Source organism: Palaemon carinicauda, chromosome 30, assembly GCF_036898095.1.
Source record: "Palaemon carinicauda isolate YSFRI2023 chromosome 30, ASM3689809v2, whole genome shotgun sequence".
Lineage (NCBI taxonomy): Eukaryota > Metazoa > Arthropoda > Malacostraca > Decapoda > Palaemonidae > Palaemon > Palaemon carinicauda.
Genome location: NC_090754.1, coordinates 44,690,336 through 44,710,335, shown reverse-complemented (window position 1 = coordinate 44,710,335; position 20,000 = coordinate 44,690,336). Strand labels below are relative to the sequence as shown.

The 20,000-nt window shown below is 35.1% G+C and overlaps 1 protein-coding gene across 1 annotated transcript in view; it reads right to left on the bottom strand.

Moving 5' to 3' along the window:
* Nucleotides 1-20,000, bottom strand: part of LOC137623062 (arylsulfatase B-like) — a 24,355-nt gene that overhangs the window by 3,874 nt on the left and 481 nt on the right. Inside the window, exons 2-9 of the mRNA XM_068353702.1 lie at nucleotides 18,740-18,903; nucleotides 13,812-13,915; nucleotides 11,818-11,939; nucleotides 11,287-11,360; nucleotides 10,573-10,738; nucleotides 9,610-9,707; nucleotides 5,441-5,574; nucleotides 3,239-3,421 (exon numbers count right to left, since the gene is read on the bottom strand). Of these exons, the coding sequence (XP_068209803.1) occupies nucleotides 3,239-3,421; nucleotides 5,441-5,574; nucleotides 9,610-9,707; nucleotides 10,573-10,738; nucleotides 11,287-11,360; nucleotides 11,818-11,939; nucleotides 13,812-13,915; nucleotides 18,740-18,903 (1,045 nt within the window). The remainder of the gene's footprint in view (nucleotides 1-3,238; nucleotides 3,422-5,440; nucleotides 5,575-9,609; nucleotides 9,708-10,572; nucleotides 10,739-11,286; nucleotides 11,361-11,817; nucleotides 11,940-13,811; nucleotides 13,916-18,739; nucleotides 18,904-20,000) is intronic.

Sequence of the window (20,000 nt, the reverse complement as noted above, 5' to 3'; positions counted from 1 at the left end):
CTTTAGCTATGGTAGGCAGTTCTTCTAGGAGAAGGACACTCCAAAATCAAATCATTGTTCTCTAGTCTTGAGTAGTGTCATAACCTCTGTACCATGGCCTTCCACTGTCTTGGGTACACTCGGGCACGCTGCCCTACCTTATTTCTCTTCCCATTGGTGTTTTTGAAGTTTTTGTAGTGTATATATAAAAGATCTAATTTATTGTTGTTATTGTTCTTAGTATATTTTATTTTGATTGTTTATTACTTCTAATGTTGCGAAAGACAAACCATGGTTCAATGATGATTTATAGACGTGCTTTTTTGGAGAAGCAGGAGGCCTATCATCTTTGGAAGGGTAACAGATCAGATTTGACCTGGGATACCTATACTAATCTTTAAACTTTTGCTCACAGAATTTATGCTTTAACTGGAAAGGAATACAATTTATCCATAAATGATACCCTTTCTGGTACAACTCAGCAACCTAAATGGTGGGCTACCCTTAAATCTGCACTCTTTGGTGTAGAAGCATTAGTTCCTCATTTACTTAAAATAGATGGCTCAGTCACTCACTGTCCAAAGGAAAAGGCAACCCTTTTGGTCGAGGTGTTTGACATTAACAGAGTAATGAGGCACTTGATCTTCCTCATTCCTGTTTTCCTGAGGCTAAACTAACTAGTTAAGCTTTTCAATCTCATGAAATTTCTTCTCTGTTGATGGAGCTTGATGCTTATGGAGGTGTAGATCCAAATGGTATTTTCCTTTTTTATAAAGACTGCAGATTTCTTAGCTACCAAGTTATTTTGCGCAAGTTAGTAAGAATAGGAGCTTTCAGCACTTGTTGGAGAATTGGTAGTATTACCCCACTATGTACATGTGTTTGTGGTTGCTCAAGTCCAACTGATAATCACACAATTTCCATAATTCCCATATCCAAAGTTTTTGAACGTCTTTTGGCAAAACGTCTAAATAGGCTTGCTGAAGGTAATCATCTGTTCCCTAGTTTGCAATTTGGCTTTCATAAAGGCCTTGGAGCATGTGCAGGAAATTTGTATGATTGCCCTTAATTTTAGTGCTGCCTTTGACCGTGTTAATCATGAGGCCCTTGTTTTCAAACTCACTCATTTTAGTGTGGGTGGATCTTTTCTTAGCCTCATTATTGAGTTTTCAAGTAATATATCGCAAATAGTTATTGTTGATGGGCATCATAGTGAGTATATGAATGTGATATCTGGTGTTCCTCAGGGTAGTGTTCTTGGCCCATTACTTTTCATACTAATATAGTATGAAAAGTAATGGGGCAAGAACACTACCCTGAGGAACACTAGATATCGCATTCATATACTTACTATGATGTCCATCAACAATAACTATTTGCGATCTAGACATGACATGTGGTTTGGCCTGGAAAACAAGCTCGTTGCCTATGCAGATGATGCCACTCTCTTGCATCAATTCCATATCCTGAATGTAGATCTGGGGTAGCGAATTCCTTGATAGAGATCTAGCTAAAATTAGTGCATGGTGTAGATTATGGGGCATGAAGGTGAATCCTAACAAAACTCAAGTATGATGGTAAGTAGGTCAAGGGCAGTTGCTCCTCAACATCCGGATCTCAGCATTGATAATGTTTCTATAACGTTGTATGTCTTAAAATTCTAGGTGTGATTATCGACCGCAAATTTCCTTTTGAGAAACACATTAGGTTTGTGTCTTCTTTAATTGTAGCAATAATTGGCTTATTGAGAAAGGTTTGTATCATTTTCGGTGATCAATATATTCTGAAGAAGTGTTTTAATTCTTTCATTCTACCCTGTTTCGAGTAGTGTTCTCCTGTCTTGTCTTCAGTTGCTGATTCTCATCTTAGTTTGTTGGACAGGCACTTTAGGCACTTACGGTCTATTACATTTCTCATTCCTGATCTAGATATTAATCTATGGCACCGTCATTCAATTAGTTCGTTATGCATGTTGCATAAGTTTTTTCATAGTTCTTACCATTCTTTACATCCAGATCTTCACGGACAATACCACCCTGTTCGTAATACTAGGTATGGAGTTAATTCTAATAGCCAGGCCTTCTCCATCACAAGGCTCAATACTACACAGTATTCTAGAAGTTTTATTCCAGCTGTTACAAAGTTGTGGAATGATCTTCCTAATCGGATAATTTAATCGGCAGAACTTCAAAAGGTTAAACTTGCACCAAATGTTTTTATGTTGAATAGGGTGACAAGTCTATTTTTTAAAGTTTATTTATGAAAGATCTGTTTTAATGTTATTTTATTTTATTTTAATTGTTCATTACTTCTCATTTAGTTTATTTATTTCCTTAATTCCTTTCCTCACTGGGCTATTTTTCCTTGTTGGAGCCCTTGGGCTTATAGCATCCTGTCTTTCCAACGTTGGTTGTAGATTAGCGAATATTATTATTATTGATAATAATAATAATAATAATAATAATAATAATAATAATAATAATAATAATAGAGAACATTAGCTCGAGGAACACGTGATATTACATTCGTCTAGTCACTATGATGCCCATCAACGACTTAAAAATTCCATAATGATGTTAAAATAAGGTTCAGCTACTCCCATCTGTTTAAGTTTGAAAACAAGCTCCTTATGATTAACAATGTCAAAGGCAGCACTGAGATCTGCTTTTTTTTAAAGTATCGCATCGACTACTATCTTTGGCGATATAGATGCAAAGATGTTAGGGAAATCCAACACGGAGAAACATTACTAGGAAACCAGACCATTAAAATTCCTGGAAAGTTAAGAAATCTCTTCTGCAGATTATTAACTAGTTCTTTATAGGAGTAAGAGCCTTTTCAGTCTTCCAACACTGACAAATATTAGCGACGAAGAGTGAATTTTAATAAAGCTTTATTAATTTGCTATATATTAATATCACTTTGAGGGCTTGGTTATCATATGATATTATAATATGGAACTTTTAGAACATTGAGAGCTGGCCGTCAGACAACTTTCTTACATAGTAAACAGTATTAGAATATTCTAATGAATATGAATATTAATATTAGTTACCAAAATAAATAGTCGTGTCTGAAAGTTTTGTCATCTATTTGTTTTTTATGAAATATCTAATAGTAAACGAATGGGTATATACGTGACATTCACCTGTATAATGATGTAGATTCTAGGAAATATACCAAGAATTTCGACTCTGTTTTAATATTTCATCGCCCCAAAACACAGCCTAATCTATAAATGAATTCAAATTATACTTGCCTAATTGCACCACTTAATCCAGTAGAGTTAAATCCACTATTCAGGTTATAGACGAAGGATGTCCTAGGTGAGACTGCATCTTGGGTGAGAGCTTCCCACTGGTCAAATCCATCTGTGTTCTCGGGGACAGATCCTCCTGCTAATCCCACCAAAGTTGCATACCAGTCCGTAACGTGCAAAAGCCTACGAAAAAGTTTAGTCTTTGAGTCCGTTGAGACTAAAATACTGCTTATGTTCAAACATTCCAGTTAGAAGTATTGAGTTTTTTTCAGGTTTAGAAAGTAACTATATTTGAATAGAATATTGCTTATGTTCAAACATTCCAATTAGAAGTATTGAGCCTTTTAGAATGTAACTTTATATTTGAATAAAATATGGCTTGTGTTCAAACATTCCAATTAGAAGTATTGAGCTTTTTTCAGTTTTAGAAAGTAACTATATTTGATTAGAATATGGCTTATGTTCAAACATTCCAATTAGAAGTATTGAGCTTTTTCCGATTTTAGAAAGTAACTTTATATTTGAATAAAATATGGGTTATGTTCAAACATTCCAATTAGAAGTATTGAGCTTTTTTAAATTTGAAATAAGTAATTATATTTGAATAGAATATGGGTAATGTTCAAACATTCAAATTAGAAGAATTGAGCTTTTTTTTCAATTTTAGAAAGTAACTATATTTGAATATAATATGGCTTGTGTTCAAACATTCCAATTAGAAGTATTGAGTTTTTTTCAATTTTAGAAAGTAATTCATATTCAAATAAAATATGGCTTATGTTTAAACATTCCAATTAGAAGCATTGAGCTTTTTTCAGTTTTAGAAAGTAACTTTATATTTGAATAAAATATGGCTCATGTTTAAATATTCCAATTAGAAGTATTGAGTTTTTTTTCTATTTTAGAAAGTAACTATATTCGAATAAAATATGGCTTATGTTCAAACATTCCAATTAGAAGTATTGAGTTTTTCTTCAATTTTAGAAAAAATTTATATTCAAATAAAATATGGCTTATGTTCAAACATTCCAGTTAGAAGTATTGAGTCTTTTTTCAATCTTAGAAAAAATTTCTATAAGAATTTTTAGAACAATGTTGTCTTGGCTAATAATGAGAATGATCTGTTTCAAGTTGAATAAGCATACTGCCTTTGGATAAATGTACTGTACAAATATTGGCCAAATTGAAGTTTTATTTAAGGAGATGGTACGGATGGTTTCACTACATACTGTACACTTTAATATTTACGTTTATGTTAAATGAGTTAATGTGTTAACTAATAAACTTCAAAGGTCCCGAAAATGTATTTTGGTATTCTGGGCATATTGTAATCGAGTTCCCTTGCGTCAATACGTGGGGACTTTGTAAATGCTGTTAGCTTATATAACGCGATAATTTATTTTCTTATCCATTTCTCACTCTCTTACACACACATACATACATACACACTCATATATATATGTATATATATATATATATATATATATATATATATATATATATATATATACATATACATATATATATACATACATACATACATATATATATATATATATATATATATATATATATATATATATATATATATATACATACATACATACATATATATATATATATATATATATATATATATATATATATATATATATATATTCAACAACAAATGCAACCGTTCTAATCCACTGCTGGACAAAGGCCTCAGACATATCCCTAGTCATGTCTGGTGTTTGGCCGCTTTCATTACCAAGCTGGCCACTGCAGACGGGATTTGGTGGGAGACTTTACCCTATTCGCTCATTGCTAACCAACTTAGTATAGGTGACTTACTAGTACAGCTTTACTGATTATGGCTTTTACCACATTAAGGTGTCCTCACTCAGAATATGTATACACATTTATGCCTATTTAATTAAACTTCTATTCATAAAGAGCATTAGTGTGGATATACCTCTAACACAAGCCTGAGAGGTTGTTTACCTTTATTCGTGTGTTAATCCGTCTTCTTCAATGCGTACTGACTTCACATAAAACAGCATTTTTGGGGGGGAAATTTGATAATATTTTCGAGTCGCTGATCTTTGACATTCAATTTCTCGAATTTAAGGAAATACTATAAGAAAATAACATTGGATTATTTTTGCCCTTTTAGCTTAAATACCAAAAAGAAAAAGTAGTCAAGAAAGATCGTTAACTTACGTTTGGGACTTGAATCCAATTTTCGTTAAAAGGGGAGAGTGGATGAAGCCGGGGGCCCTAGTGCCCCCCTCCCAGAGAGTGCTTTTACCTCCCCTCAAGGGCCAGTTGATGCCGTTTCCTGGTGCACCGCCATTCTTTGGACAAAAAGAAGCGATTTGTATCATTTAGCAAATGATATTTCCAATCTCAGGAAGCAAAAACTGCTAATGTGTATCTAGACATATAGGCATTTAGGATGATTGTATGATTATGTATAATTCTTAGGTATATTATTATTATTATTATTATTATTATTATTAATTCTCAGGTATATTATTATTATTATTACTTGCTAAACTACAACATATGTGTGTATAATTATATACGTTTGTTTGTGGACTACGTTGTCCATACCCTGTCCTTTTGTAGACTACTTTTTCCTTACCCCTGTCCTTTTGTGGACTACTTTGTCCTTACCCCTGTCCTTTTGTAGACTAATTTTTCCTTACCCCTGTCCTTTTGTGGACTGCTTTGTCCTTACCACTGTCCTTTTGTAGACTACTTTTTCCTTACCTCTGTCTTTTTGTGGACTACTTTGTCCTTATCCCTGTCCTTTTGTAGACTACTTTTTCCTTACCCCTGTCCTTTTGTGGACTGCTTTGTCCTTACCCCTGACCTTTTGTAAACTACTTTTTCCTTACCCTTGTCCTTTTGTGGATTACTTTGTCCTTACCCCTGTCATTTTGTAGACTGCTTTTTCCTTACCCCTGTCCTTTTGTGGACTGCTTTGTCCTTACCCCTGTCCTTTTGTAGACTACTTTTTCCTTACCCCTGTCTTTTTGTGGACTACTTTGTCTTTACGCCTGTCCTTTTGTAGACTACCTTTTCCTTACCCCTGTCCTTTTGTGGACTGCTTTGTCCTTACCCCTGTCCTTTTGTAGACTACTTTGTCTTTACCCCTGTCCTTTTGTGGACTACTTTGTCTTTACCCCTGTCCTTTTGTAGACTACTTTTTCCTTACCCCTGTCCTTTTGTGAACTGCTTTGTCCTTACCACTGTCCTTTTGTAGACTACTTTTTCCTTACCCCTGTCTTTTTGTGGACTACTTTGTCCTTACCCCTGTCCTTTTGTAGACTACTTTTTCCTTACCCTGTCCTTTTATGGACTGCTTTGTCCTTACCCCTGACCTTTTGTAAACTACTTTTTCCTTACCCCTGTCCTTTTGTGGATTACTTTGTCCTTACCCCTGTCATTTTGTAGACTGCTTTTTCCTTACCCCTGTCCTTTTGTGGACTGCTTTGTCCTTACCCCTGACCTTTTGTAGACTACTTTTTCCTTACCCCTGTCTTTTTGTGGACTACTTTGTCTTTACCCCTGTCCTTTTGTAGACTACCTTTTCCTTACCCCTGTCCTTTTGTGGACTGCTTTGTCCTTACCCCTGTCCTTTTGTAGACTACTTTTTCCTTACCCCTGTCTTTTTGTGGACTACTTTGTCTTTACCCCTGTCCTTTTGTAGACTACTTTTTCCTTACCCCTGTCCTTTTGTAGACTACTTTGTCCTTACCCCTGTCCTTTTGTGGACAACTTTGTCCTTACCTTTGTTCTTTTTTGAACTACCGTGCTCTTGCACCTGTCCTTTTGTGGACTACTCTGTCCTTGCACCTGTCCTTTTGTGGACTACTTTGCCCTCACTCCTGTCCTTTTGTGGACTACTTTGTCCTTACCCTTGTTCTTTTGAGGACTATTTTGACCTTACTCCTGTCCCTTTTTGGAGGACTTTGTCCTTACCCCTGTCTTTTAGAGGACTACTTTGCCCCTGGACCTGTCCTTTTGTGGACTACTTTTCCCTTGGACCTGTCCTTTTGTGGACTTCTTTGCCCATGGACCTGTCCTATTGTGGACTACCTGTCCTTGCACCTGTCCTATTGTGGACTACTCTGTTCTTACCCCTGAACTTTTTGTAGACTAATTTGTCCTTACCCCTGTCCTTTTGTGGACTAATTTGTCCTTTTGTGCACTACGTTGACTTTACACCTGTCCTTTTGTGGACTACTTAGTCCTTTTATGTTGAGTACTTTGTCCTTACCCCTGTCCTTTTTGGACTACTTTGTCATTATCCTTGTCCTTTTGTGGACTCTTTGGTCCTTGCCCCTATCCTTTTGTGGACTACTTTGTCCCTAGCCCTGTCCTTTTGTAGAGTACTTTGTCCTTATGCCTGTCCTTTTGTGGACTATTGCGTTATTTACCCTGTCCCTTTGTGGAGCACTTTTTTTTATACTTGACCTTTTGTGGAATACTTTGTCCTTACCCCTGTTCGTTTGTGGACTACTTTGTCCTTGCCCCTCTTCTTTTTGGACTACTTTGTTCTTATCCCTGTTCTTTTGTGTAGTATTTTACCTTACACTTGTCTTTTTGTGGACTCCTTTGTCCTTACCCTTGTTCTTTTATGGACCACTTTGTCCTTACCCTTCTCCTTTTGTAACTTTGTCCTTATCCCTGTCCTTTTGTGGACTATTTTTCCTTACTCTTGTCTATTTATGAACTACTTTGTCCTTACCCCTGTCCTTTTGTGGATTGCTTTCGTCAATAAAGATAAAGAGCATGATCTGATTTTGTCAGAGGCCAACATTTTTAAGAGTCTAGTAATTGTTTTCCTTAATTCAGTATCAAACCATCAACATCAATCTTTATTCTCAAACATTCCATACAGCTGTTGGAAAAGAAACAAATAGCTATCTCTTTGCCTAAGCCAACCTTACTCTTCCCCCAATCAATCCATATGTTATGCAAGTGAAATTGTCTTGGCAAAACACTTCCATATGCTTGCTAAGGTATGCAAAGTAGGGATGTGCCTTTATGATTCTACATGTTATTACCTCTGGTGGTTTTTTTTTTCGCACATATACATGTAAAGTCAATCATTACTCCATCTGCTCTTACCTAACACGCAATAGTCGTCTTCTTAGTTGTTCTATCGTCACTACGTATATCACATTTATTACATCCTCTTCCTCAATCCCTTTCATTCTTTAAGATATACCTCGACTCTAAATAGTCTTTCCTCATTCAGATTTGCAAGCATTTTATTTTAAGATATGTTAATCTCTACATTTCCTTCTCGCCAATGCAACTTTGATTATTAGCTGAAGTTCATATTCAAATTTATCTCTAACATTTTGTAGGTTCTCAAGTTTTAATCTTCTGCTTTGACTATCTTCCTTTTCGTCTTTTATACGCATCTCTCTCTCTCTCTCTCTCTCTCTCTCTCTCTCTCTCTCTCTCTCTCTCTCATTTCTTGTATTCCACCACACATTCGTTTTATTTTTCTTCCCTGTTTGGTGCGTGAGGTTGTATGCATATACATGTAAATGGATATATGTATAACAAGGAAACCTATTGTTGTTGATCGCAATCAGTAATATTGTGCAAACCAGTAGGCTACATAAGGGTTGCGCCGTCAGTGCGCTTCTTGCGGTGCACTGTAGACACTGCTTAAAGGTCTTTGCAGAGTTCCTTTTGTCCCTAGCTACGCTTTAAGGGTTTAAAGGCCGCTCATAAATGGCAGAGGCAAGAGACAGTGACATTGCCGTAGCTAACAGTTCAATGCCCTAGAGACTGACCTTATATCATGATCAAAGCCCAAGACCCCTGTCCACCCAAACTAGGACCAAGGAAGGCCAGGCAATGGTTGCTGATGACTCAGCAGATAGACCTATAGGCTCCCGCAAACCCCCATCCTTATCTCTCAAGGATGGTAAGGTTGCCGACATGAAAGGAAATAACGAGTTTGGGTGGTACTCGAACCCCCGTCTGGCGATCAACAGGCAAAGACGTTACCAATCAGACCACAACAACCTCTTACTTTATATCCTTCTACTTGACTACCGTTATTACTTCCTTTCTTCCATCATTCTGTCCAACCTCTTCCAACACTGAACTCAGTGTAAATAGGGGTTTACCCTAGATGCATGGGTGTTGAATGGCCTCATAGGAACTAGCGCGGGCTTATATAGCCCAAATCCATAAATCCATACTAAACCACTAGGTTGTTTCAGCTTGGCTATCTCAAGCCTTCTTTCCAAGTCGGTTAGACATCGGATGTATGGAAATTCCTGCTCGAATTTCAGACTGATAAGGGACGGCATCCTATCTCATTTAAGTATCGGTTAAACATAAAGTAATCTACTCACGTCCGAGCTGAAGATTATTATGGAATTTTCATAGTGGCCTGTTGCTTTCAGGTGTGCGACCACTCTACCAATAGCGTCGTCCATGGCATATGACATCCCTTAATTGGAAAGAAATGGTAGAATGTAGCGTAATGTGAAGTTAGAAAGTCTCCTCAAACTTATAATATAATATATAATTTAATATTTTTGAATGTTAATTGATCTTTATAGTAAATAGTATTATTCTGAAAAAGCAAATAAAGAATTTTCTTTCAGTTTTATTGGCTGGATATTTTGAGACACCTGCCGTCAATAGGATAAGAAATGAAGACGTGTTTGCCCTACACGTGAAAGAAAATTGGATTTGACAAGTTAGCAAAATCTTACAAAACTAAGTAAGAGTAGAACCATGAAAATCATTTCAGAATTTGGGGCTTCTCTGAATCTTTTAAATTCCTTGGCTCTCATGACTAATAGATGAGACATTGTTCTCTTCTAGATGATAAATAGAGTCCAAAGATAACATTTTGGATTCTTTTGACGTACGAGGGGAGAACAACCCCCCCCCCCCAAAAAAAAAAAAACATGAACTTAGTTAACCAAAAATGATAGTTACTGTGACATAAATTTCTTTCTTTAAAAAGAACGTCAATCTTTTCACTTGAGAATTTATAGTTCACAAGAATCAAATTTCTCAAGTGTTTTTAAAATTACATTATGAAAAAAATCGAAAATTCTGAAGAGATTTGTGTCTGTGATCCTATTTCTTTCTCCATCTAACCAAACTTTTTTTGTTTCCATTTTAAAAGCAGAGACCATTGGAACGGGTAGTTAAGTGTCCTTTTTCTTTCCTACACACACACACACACACACACAAAAGATGAAGGGCGGGGGTTTTACCTCGAAGGAAGTGGTCGCCCATTCTTCCTCCAGATCTGACATGCTTGAACAAACATCTTTCCCCGTTTCAAGAATTTCACTTACCCAGAGAAATCTCCCGATTTTCGTCTCCTATATAGCGGAAGGGATCTCTGTATTCGTCTGGGACCTGCATTGGAGAATGGATGCTTTGGAAAGCCAAATACAGGAACATTGGCACTGCGGGATCCCTTGAATAAAGCAGGTCCTCCACGTAATTTGCATACACAAACTAGAAGGGGTAACAGAGTAAGGGTTTGATTAGTTTCAAGATATCTGTTTAAGTAGTTGATTTTTTATTTTGTTCAAGAAGTGCGTACGAAAGAGAGAGAGAGAGAGAGAGAGAGAGAGAGAGAGAGAGAGAGAGAGAGAGAGAGAAGGGGTTTGATTAGTTTTAAGATGTCTAGTTAAGGAGACAATTTTTGTTTTGCTTACGAGGTGAGAGAGAGAGAGAGACTTAAATCAGTAATTTTCTTTACATCATTGTCTCTCAAGTTTATAGGTGCTTATATGTCCATGGCTGAATAATTCTGATTTCACATATTCACTTTTAAATTAATCTTACCGGATTTTTAGGATAATTTTAGCTTTCAATTTAAAGAAAAAATAGTTATATAGTCATTATCAATCAAAGGTCTTTCTTGAATTGACCCATGACTATAGTTTTTTCTTTCATTAAGGTATCTTTAATGTAGACCGACTCGTTTTGAAGGGATTAATACTCGTAAGATGTGTAAATGGATTAGTTTAATACGAAAAAATATAAACTAAATGACTAACCGTGTCGTAGGTGCCATTTACACTGAAGTCTGGGTCTTCATTTTTGCGAAAATCGTATCCACGGGGACCCGTTTCTGAAAAGAAAAATAATAATGATAAAAAAAGTCCCATCGAATAATTTTTTCCTTTATTTAAAGTTTTATGAGAAACTTACACTAAATTTTCAAGGAAACGGACCAAATAAGAATAGTTATATGAGCAACTAACATTATTCATGTGTTATTAATCGTTTTGGATGTGGTGTCTCATATACATTGTTATACTGTTCACGGAAAATGGTTGATATGTTTCAGTTTATCATTTTATTGCACTTTTTCATATATCTTTACAGTTAGCTAGGATCTTAATTTTTTATATGATGCGGGAAGTAATGAAATGCAACGATTATAGTGTTTTTTTTTTTTGATGAATCTACCTTGATAAATATACATTACAAGATATTCCTTCATTTAGTAAGATAGATTTATCTTTGAAAGGCTGTTATGACATCAAATTGATAAAATATCCTCATAGAAATTCTATGGGTGTTACCTGAAAGTGATGCATAAGAGTCGTGAGAGTAGTGATCTCCCATTCCGGTGTATAACCCATAGAAAGTATCAAATCCTCGACGAGTTGGGGTGTAGTCCCAATGGCAGAAACCCAGGTGCCACCTGGTTGGTAAAAAAAAAAAAAAAAGTTTTATATCCAGGTAAATGTGATAGATTTAGATAGTGACTGATATTATAATGTATCAATAATAAATGTCACAAATAAAATCTACTTCTAAATTCTCCAAAATTATTGACTCAAGTCGTCCATAGTTGTTTGTAAGATGAACAGATGGGTCCGAATGTTTCATGTGCTGTTATGTTAATTTCAAAGTATTTAATAGAAGATTTATGGTTAGGGAAAAGTCGAAGATATTGAAAATAATGACAAGCGCTTGTAGTACTAATTCAAAATCTCGAAGTTAAGATTGCATGCTGTTTTAGCTGAATCTAGCCTCATGTCTGCACGGGCTCTTGCTCTAAATTTTGGAATTCCCTATGCTGACTCAGCGGATATAAACGGAACGGAGGACAAAGACAATAAGTTGAAAATTAAGTTGTATCTTCATGGTTGGGAGACTGTTGTGGACTATATTCCTTTTGCAAAGTGCAAAGTGTTGGGGGCAGTTAAGGGAGTAGTAAAAAATAGAGGGTTGGGCATGAATGTAAATCGAGTTCTATATGAGAAAGTGATCGTACCAATTGTGATGTATGGATCGGAGTTGTGGGGAATGAAAGTGACGGAGAGACAAATGAATGTGTTTGAGATGAAGTGTCTAAGGAATATGGCTGGTGTATCTCTAGTAGATAGGGTTAGGAACGAAGTGGTGAGGGTGAGAACGGGTGTAAGAAATGAATTAGCAGCTAGAGTGGATATGAATGTGCTGAGGTGGTTTGGCCATGTTGAGAGAATGGAAAATGGCTGTCTGCTAAAGAAGGTGATGAATGCAAGAGTTGATGGGAGAAGCACAAGAGGAAGGCCAAGGTTTGTGTGGATGGATGGAGTGAGGAAAGCTCTGGGTGATAGGAGGATAGATGTGAGAGAGGCAAGAGAGCGTGCTAGAAATAGGAATGAATGGCGAGCGATTGTGAAGTAGTTCCGGTTGGCCCTGCTGCTTCCTCCGGTGCCTTAGATGACCGCGGAGGTAGCAGCAGTAGGGGATTCAGCATTATGAAGCTCCATCTGTGGTGGATAACGGGGGAGGGTGGGCTGTGGCACCCTAGCAGTACCAGCCGAACTCGGTTGAGGTGTCAGGCTGGGAGAAACGTAGAGAGGAGAGGTCCCCTTTTTTGTTTCATTTGTTTGATGTCGGTTACCCCCCAAAATTGGGGGAAGTGCCTTGGTATATGGATGTATGTATGTATTTTGATACCAGTTGAATAGATACATCAATCAATCAATCTTTGCATTTAAGGATGTAAAGACGGTCAATGAAATAGTCTAATTTCAAGAGATTAAATTTGTCGTTTGATGTTATTCTTTTTCCAGCCATTGAATGTGAATTACTTAGTACAGATTTTTAAAACAACAGTAAAAGCTACGACGTTTGCCCTACAATTGATAAATATGAAAATCCCCCGTACAAAAGCTATACTGTCTCTTATATCCCCAAATTACTTGGGAAATATTCAATAGATATGCCTATTGTGTATGTAATGTCGATGTGTTTTTACTCGTGTGTGTGTGTATATATATATATATATATATATATATATATATATACGCATATATATAAATATATATACATGTGTATATATATATATATATATATATGTATATAGACATATATATATATATATATATATATATATATATATATATATATATATATATTCATATATTCATTCATATTTATTATTTGCGTTTATGTTTATTTACATATTTTTATATATTTATATATAAAATATACGTATTTTTTGTGCTCCCACCTCTCTATTCAGATGTGTGAATTTTGCATAGATATAAAATAGAATATAACATATTTCATGACTCACTTTCCAACGGCATGCGTAGAATAGCCAGCCGCCTTCATCGCCTCCGGCAGGATAGTGGCATTAAGGAGGAGTCCTGTTGGAACTTGGTTCATAAGAGGAGGGCCCTGTAGAAAGATATTAGCCGTTGTAAACAACTGCGCTCCGCTTTCACGCTTAGTTTTGTCTACTTTGATCATAATTTTGTTTCTTTGAATGGTCAAGGTTTTCCTCATTTTTGGTTTTAATGGAGTTCATCGAAGTTTGTGCATGGCTTCTTATGAGTATTTTATGAAAATATCACTTTATTCGTTTGTTCTCCAGTAATAGTTTATTTCTTATACCAGTCGTTTTCATAGCCGATGCTAGTCTAGTTTCTTTTCATTGTACTGTACATATATCCCCTAAATATTAAATTTTTTTTTTCATTATTTTTAATAGATTGATTGTATTTGATTTTTCATCATTCAGATTTTTATATTTTTATGTTCTAAATTTCTCAAAATATTAATTTAGTCCTCACATGGTTCTAATTAGAATCCAGATTCACCAATAATACTATGAATTGTTTTAATTTAGATCCAGATGGAGAATTGGAAGTGGCTTGAAAGCTTTAAGAATCAGATACATTTTCTGTCTTATTCTATATACATCCAGAAATTGAGAGCGTAAGGATCCCATTCTCCTTTGTAAATACATCTATGCATATTTAATCTCATAGTGAGTCCGTCAATGCCACTAATAAGATGAGAGTACTAACTCCAATCAAAATCTCCTATTTTTTCTTTCACGGCTATAATACATATTTTATGCTCATAATAGGACTATCTAATGAAATACGTTAAATTTTAAAGAATGTGGCATTTTATTTTTCATAATCTCATTTAGTTCATCAAAAGCTCTCCATCCCATGTGTATCCTTTTAATTTCGTTCTTATGTCTTGGGGAAACACTTTCGGTCTGGCCTAAGTGCATATATTCATTAACAATCTCTAGAAGTTCGTCCATAACCATTATTTGTTGTCTATATATTTTCATTTAACATTATTTGTTGTCTATATATTTTCATTTAACATTATTTGTTGTCTATATAATTTCATTTAACATTATTTGTTGTTTATATATTTTCATTTAACATTATTTGTTGTTTATATATTTTCATTTAACATTATTTGTTGTCTATATATTTTCATTTAACATTATTTTAGTTTTATTCATATTCATTTACTGTCCTACATTTCTTCTGTCTCTAATCAGGTCGTTTATTATCTTTTGCAATTCATCACATGGTTCACTAAATAGAACTGTTATCTGTAAATCTTAAGTTAGTAAGGTATTCCTCATCAATGTTAATTGCTATATTTTTCAAATCTAAATTCTTAAAAAAAAAACTCCATCTAAGCATGCTGGGGTCTCCCTGTCTATCTCCTTTCTCAATCGGATTTTTCTCACTGTCTGCATGTAGTTTTAAAATTGGTCTACTACCTGTATGTACTATATATCTTCAAATGTTCTAACATAAGATTCATCTATTCCGTGCTTTCGAAGGCCTTTCATTACTGCTGAAGTTTTGATGGAATCAAGAGCTTTCTGTCTATAAATGCCACACACGCACACATATACAGTATATATATATATATATATATATATATATATATATATATATATATATATATATATATATACACACACACATGGATGAGTACAGAAGTTAAAAATGTTTGCAACAGTATTGACGGACAGGAAACACTTCGTTATGAAAATTAGTTATGGTCTTTTCAATGGCGAAATAAAGCAGAAGTCAACAGCAATGGAACTTCAGCTCAATTCTCCATCCACATTGACTTATCAATTCTTCACATTTTATTTATTTCTGGTGGCATGATTGTGTCATTTGATTTTTGGAACTTGACGTAAAATGAGACAGACTTAAACGTGTCTTGACTATACCCCTTGAACTCCTACTTCACTTCCAAGACCACATCCTGAATTCAGAATTTAATGTTTATTGACTTGTAACATCACCGCGATAGCTAATGTATCCTTCTAATCATCAACCTTCCCTAGGTAACTCACCATTTCGTATTGATCTATAGATCTTAAAAGACCTAACATTATCTTTTGCAATACCTCCCATGATTCACTATATAGAACTGTCATATGCAAATCTTTTAAGTTAATAAGGTATTCCTCATCAATGTTAATTCCTATATTTTTCAAATCTAAATTCTTAAAAACTCCTCCTAGGCATGCTGGGGTCTCCCTGTTTAACCCCTTTCTCAATTAGAATTTTCTCCCTATATGTGTGCAGTTTTAACCCTGGAAAGGTATGATGGGTCGTTTGCGACCCCTACAGCATTTTCAAAACCTGTTTTTTCCCCATAAATCATCAGCTGTCTCGAATATGGAAGTGATCGACCGGCAAGGGGTGACTAGTCTACATGCCATTGTCTGCTTTAGGACTGATTTTCGTCTAACTTCCCTCCTTCCCCGTTTTTTTACCCCCCCCCCCAGGGGTCGACCTCGACCCTGAATACCTTTTTAGGGGTAAGTGATCAAACAGCAAAGTTATTACATAATTATAAATTGTCGAACAGTGTTGATACTTGTTTGGTTCTTTATAGTTGGAAAGTGTGGGTGGATGGTGTGTCTACCACTTGCATGACATTGGTTTTGGCGTAGATGCCATATATTGCCATGAGGTCCATTTTCCCTCAAATGCTAATTTCTGATTTTTTTGGGTTTTTTGCAAATTTCAATTTTTTTCTATTTATTTTGAATTTATCTTCAATAATGGCCAGCAGACAGTATTCCCTCGGCATGGATGTCATCAACACACTTCTAATGGAGTTAAAAAGAGATGTTGATGATAATATGGAGCTTGCAACCCCATTCTTCATTCAAGTGGTAGATTGGGTTGTAAGAGTTGTTGCGGTCTGCGGCCATTTTGTTGACATACCCGAAAGGTAAGTTGGCATATCTCTATATATTCTTGTTCTGTATAGAATTCGTGATATTTTGGTATAATTTAATGCATAAATATCATATTTTATAGGAGATACAATGATTTTCATAAGAAATTTACATTGTGAACTAGGCCGTCAAAAAATGACCTTTAGATTTCGCCCCTGTTATAACAGTAAATTACATCTTGGTGCACATTTTATTATGTATTTCTGTTCTAGGATAATATGAGTTTATTCTATAAAAAAAATTAGCCTCTTCCTATTTCATTTGGGTACCCAAAAAAATTCATGAAATTTGTACAAATTTTTTTGGCCAAAAAAATTTACCCTTTTTTTCTCATTTCAGATCTTGACTTCTATGGGTCCAACTTATTTCCAGCAATTACACGCTGTTGCTTTGCCATCTAAGAAGGTGTCCCTAAAGGGATTTATGTGTATATGTATATTTCTATTTTTTGTGAATATTTACGTCGTCTTTTTTTTTGTATACTTAAATTTTTAATATATTTCCAATAAATAGTTATTTTGTAGATGGGTATCATTTATATTTTCAGTAATTTTTAGCATTCTTTGAAGTATTTTTATCAAGTCAAACAATACAGATTGATGCATAACTAAATTTTTCCTGAATTTTTTTCGGAGTCGGGGTCGTTCACGACCGAGTATACCCTTAAAGGGGTGTCCGAGTAGCATACCTATCCAGGGTTAAGATTTCTTTACTTCCTGTATATATATCTTCAAATGTTCATCTACTCTATGTTTTGCTGGGGTTTCATTACTGGTGAAGTTTTGACTAGAATCAAAAGCTTTCTCAGTTTATAAATGCCAGCACACACACACACACACACACACACACACACACACACACATATGAATGGATGAGTACAGGAGTTAAAAATGTTTGCAAGAGTGTTGATGGACAGTACACACTTCGATACGAAAATTAGTTATCGTTTTCTCACTTTCAAAATAAAGCAGAGGTCGACGACAATGGAACTTGAGAAAAATTCTCTGTCCACATTGACTTATCCATTCTTCACCTTTTATTTAATGAGACAGACTTGAACTTGTCTCGACCATACATCTCGAACTCCCCCTTCACTTCCAAGACCACATCCTGAATTCAAAGTTTAATGTTTATTGATTTATAACATCACTACGATAGCTAATGAATCCTTCTAACCACCAACCCCCGTTAGGTAACTCAACGTTTCGTATTGATCTAAAGTTCCTAGAAGACCTAACATTGGATTTGCGAGAACAAATAATGTACAAGAGATCGAATGCTCATATTACAACCTTACTCTTCGTTTTCCTGGTATCAGTTCGATTTATTGATTCAGAGAAACACTTGCTATCCAGGATATTGTTAGCTGGAACATTTATCGTCTATATTGGCATAGGGATTATTTCTCTTGTAGAAAGTAATAATATATGGGAGTCTTGATTAAGTGATCCGAAGATCTTTACACAAGTCTCTACGTTTGAGCTTCAGTGGCAATAAAACCTTAAAAACTTGAATATTTTATACTCTGAGCTTCCTGGGCTATGATTATCACCTGTGATTGTATCATTCTTGGTAGTCCTTATACCGGTTCCTAAGGCTGTTTTCTCCCAAAATTTGAATCCATGGTATCAAGAGTGGATTCTCAAATCACCCCCACTGAACTTGAATGAAAATTTTGAGCTGGCGTTGTGGCTTAATTTTCATTTCATTTTCCATATTTTTAATTGGTAATTTTCTTCAGTTCTTATTACTTGAAATATAGATATTGCTGCCCAAAACTTTCGTATGAAACCAGAATGGGACATATTTACGGAAGAAAGTGGGTGAACTTAAAAAATACCTTTGAAATAGTTCATAAACATATTTTGGCTGTTAATTCAGAGCTTTCGTTCCTGAAAATGCAAAGGATTCTATGACCTCGATCATTTTCTGGTATCAGCCAGTTCTTTATTGTTTTTAGATTTGCATTGAGAACTCACCTGTCTTCCTATTGTGAAGGGATACCTTCCAGACAAAAGCGCTGACCGTGTGGGTGTGCAAAGAGGTTGAACGTACGATTGTTCTAAAATGATGCCTTCGTTCGCCAGTTCTTCCATGTTTGGTGTTATTGCCTTCGGGTTATGCCAGGAAACATCGTACCAACCTGAGGATACCATTCACAAGAACAGTGTGTAAATGCTTTGCCCATTCATCTAATAACGTGTTATTTATAATTGTCATTATTGCTAACATGAAAATTGTCTTGTCACAGCAAACACCATCTATTAGTTTTTCTAGGTCAGAAACTTGCTCTGCAAATCTTAATATAATTTCAACTCTATTTTACCGAGTCGTGAATATCTTATGAATGGTTATGTTAGACATTTTAAAGTATTTTAAGGTTTTATATGTTATTTTTAATGACATTTTTTTATTACAGATAAATGTTTTATGGAATTATTACAGATAAATGTTTTATGGGATTCCTGATAGATTGCAAAGCTTAAATGTTTATACCATAGTGACTACATGAATGTAATCTGATACCTCTTAGGGAAATTATTTGGTCGCATTACTTTTTATATTATTTCAGTTTGTTGCTTATGCAGATGATGCTACTTTCTTTACATCAATCCAGTCTCATGAGTGTAGAACTTTGGTGGTTGAATCTCAACAGAGATCTCTCAAGGCTTTTAGTTGTCATTGTTCATTTACTTATCTTTTAAATGATTTGAAATTATAGGTAGGATTGTGGTTTGTCAATTCACTTTCGAGAATCATTCAATCTCTCTCTCTTCCTCAATTACACAAGAAAATAAAAAATGGAAAAAGTTTTGATGGATTTTGGACACGAGGAAATTATTTAGTGCCCAAGTTCGGCCTTGCTATTAGAAAATTGTTCGCCCGTGTGTTTTTTTCTGAAGTTGACTCTTCCTTTTAAATGTTTGATAAAACTTAAATTTAATAACCTAAGCTACATATTAATTTCAGGCACTGCCACTCAATAACTCGTATGCTCTATAAGATTTCTGATAATTCTAACCCTTATTGTCCTTCATATCCTAGGCTACTATACGTAGCACTATATACAAGATAATTTTTTTTTTCTTGGGGTCAATATGTGGCTTTGACTAACATGTGTAATGCTCTTCCTAATTAAATTGTTTGACTGGAGAGGCTTGAGAAGCATATAGTGGATCCAAACATCTTTTTATTGATAAAAGTAACTTTCTTTACTTGATTTGAATTTCACTACTTACA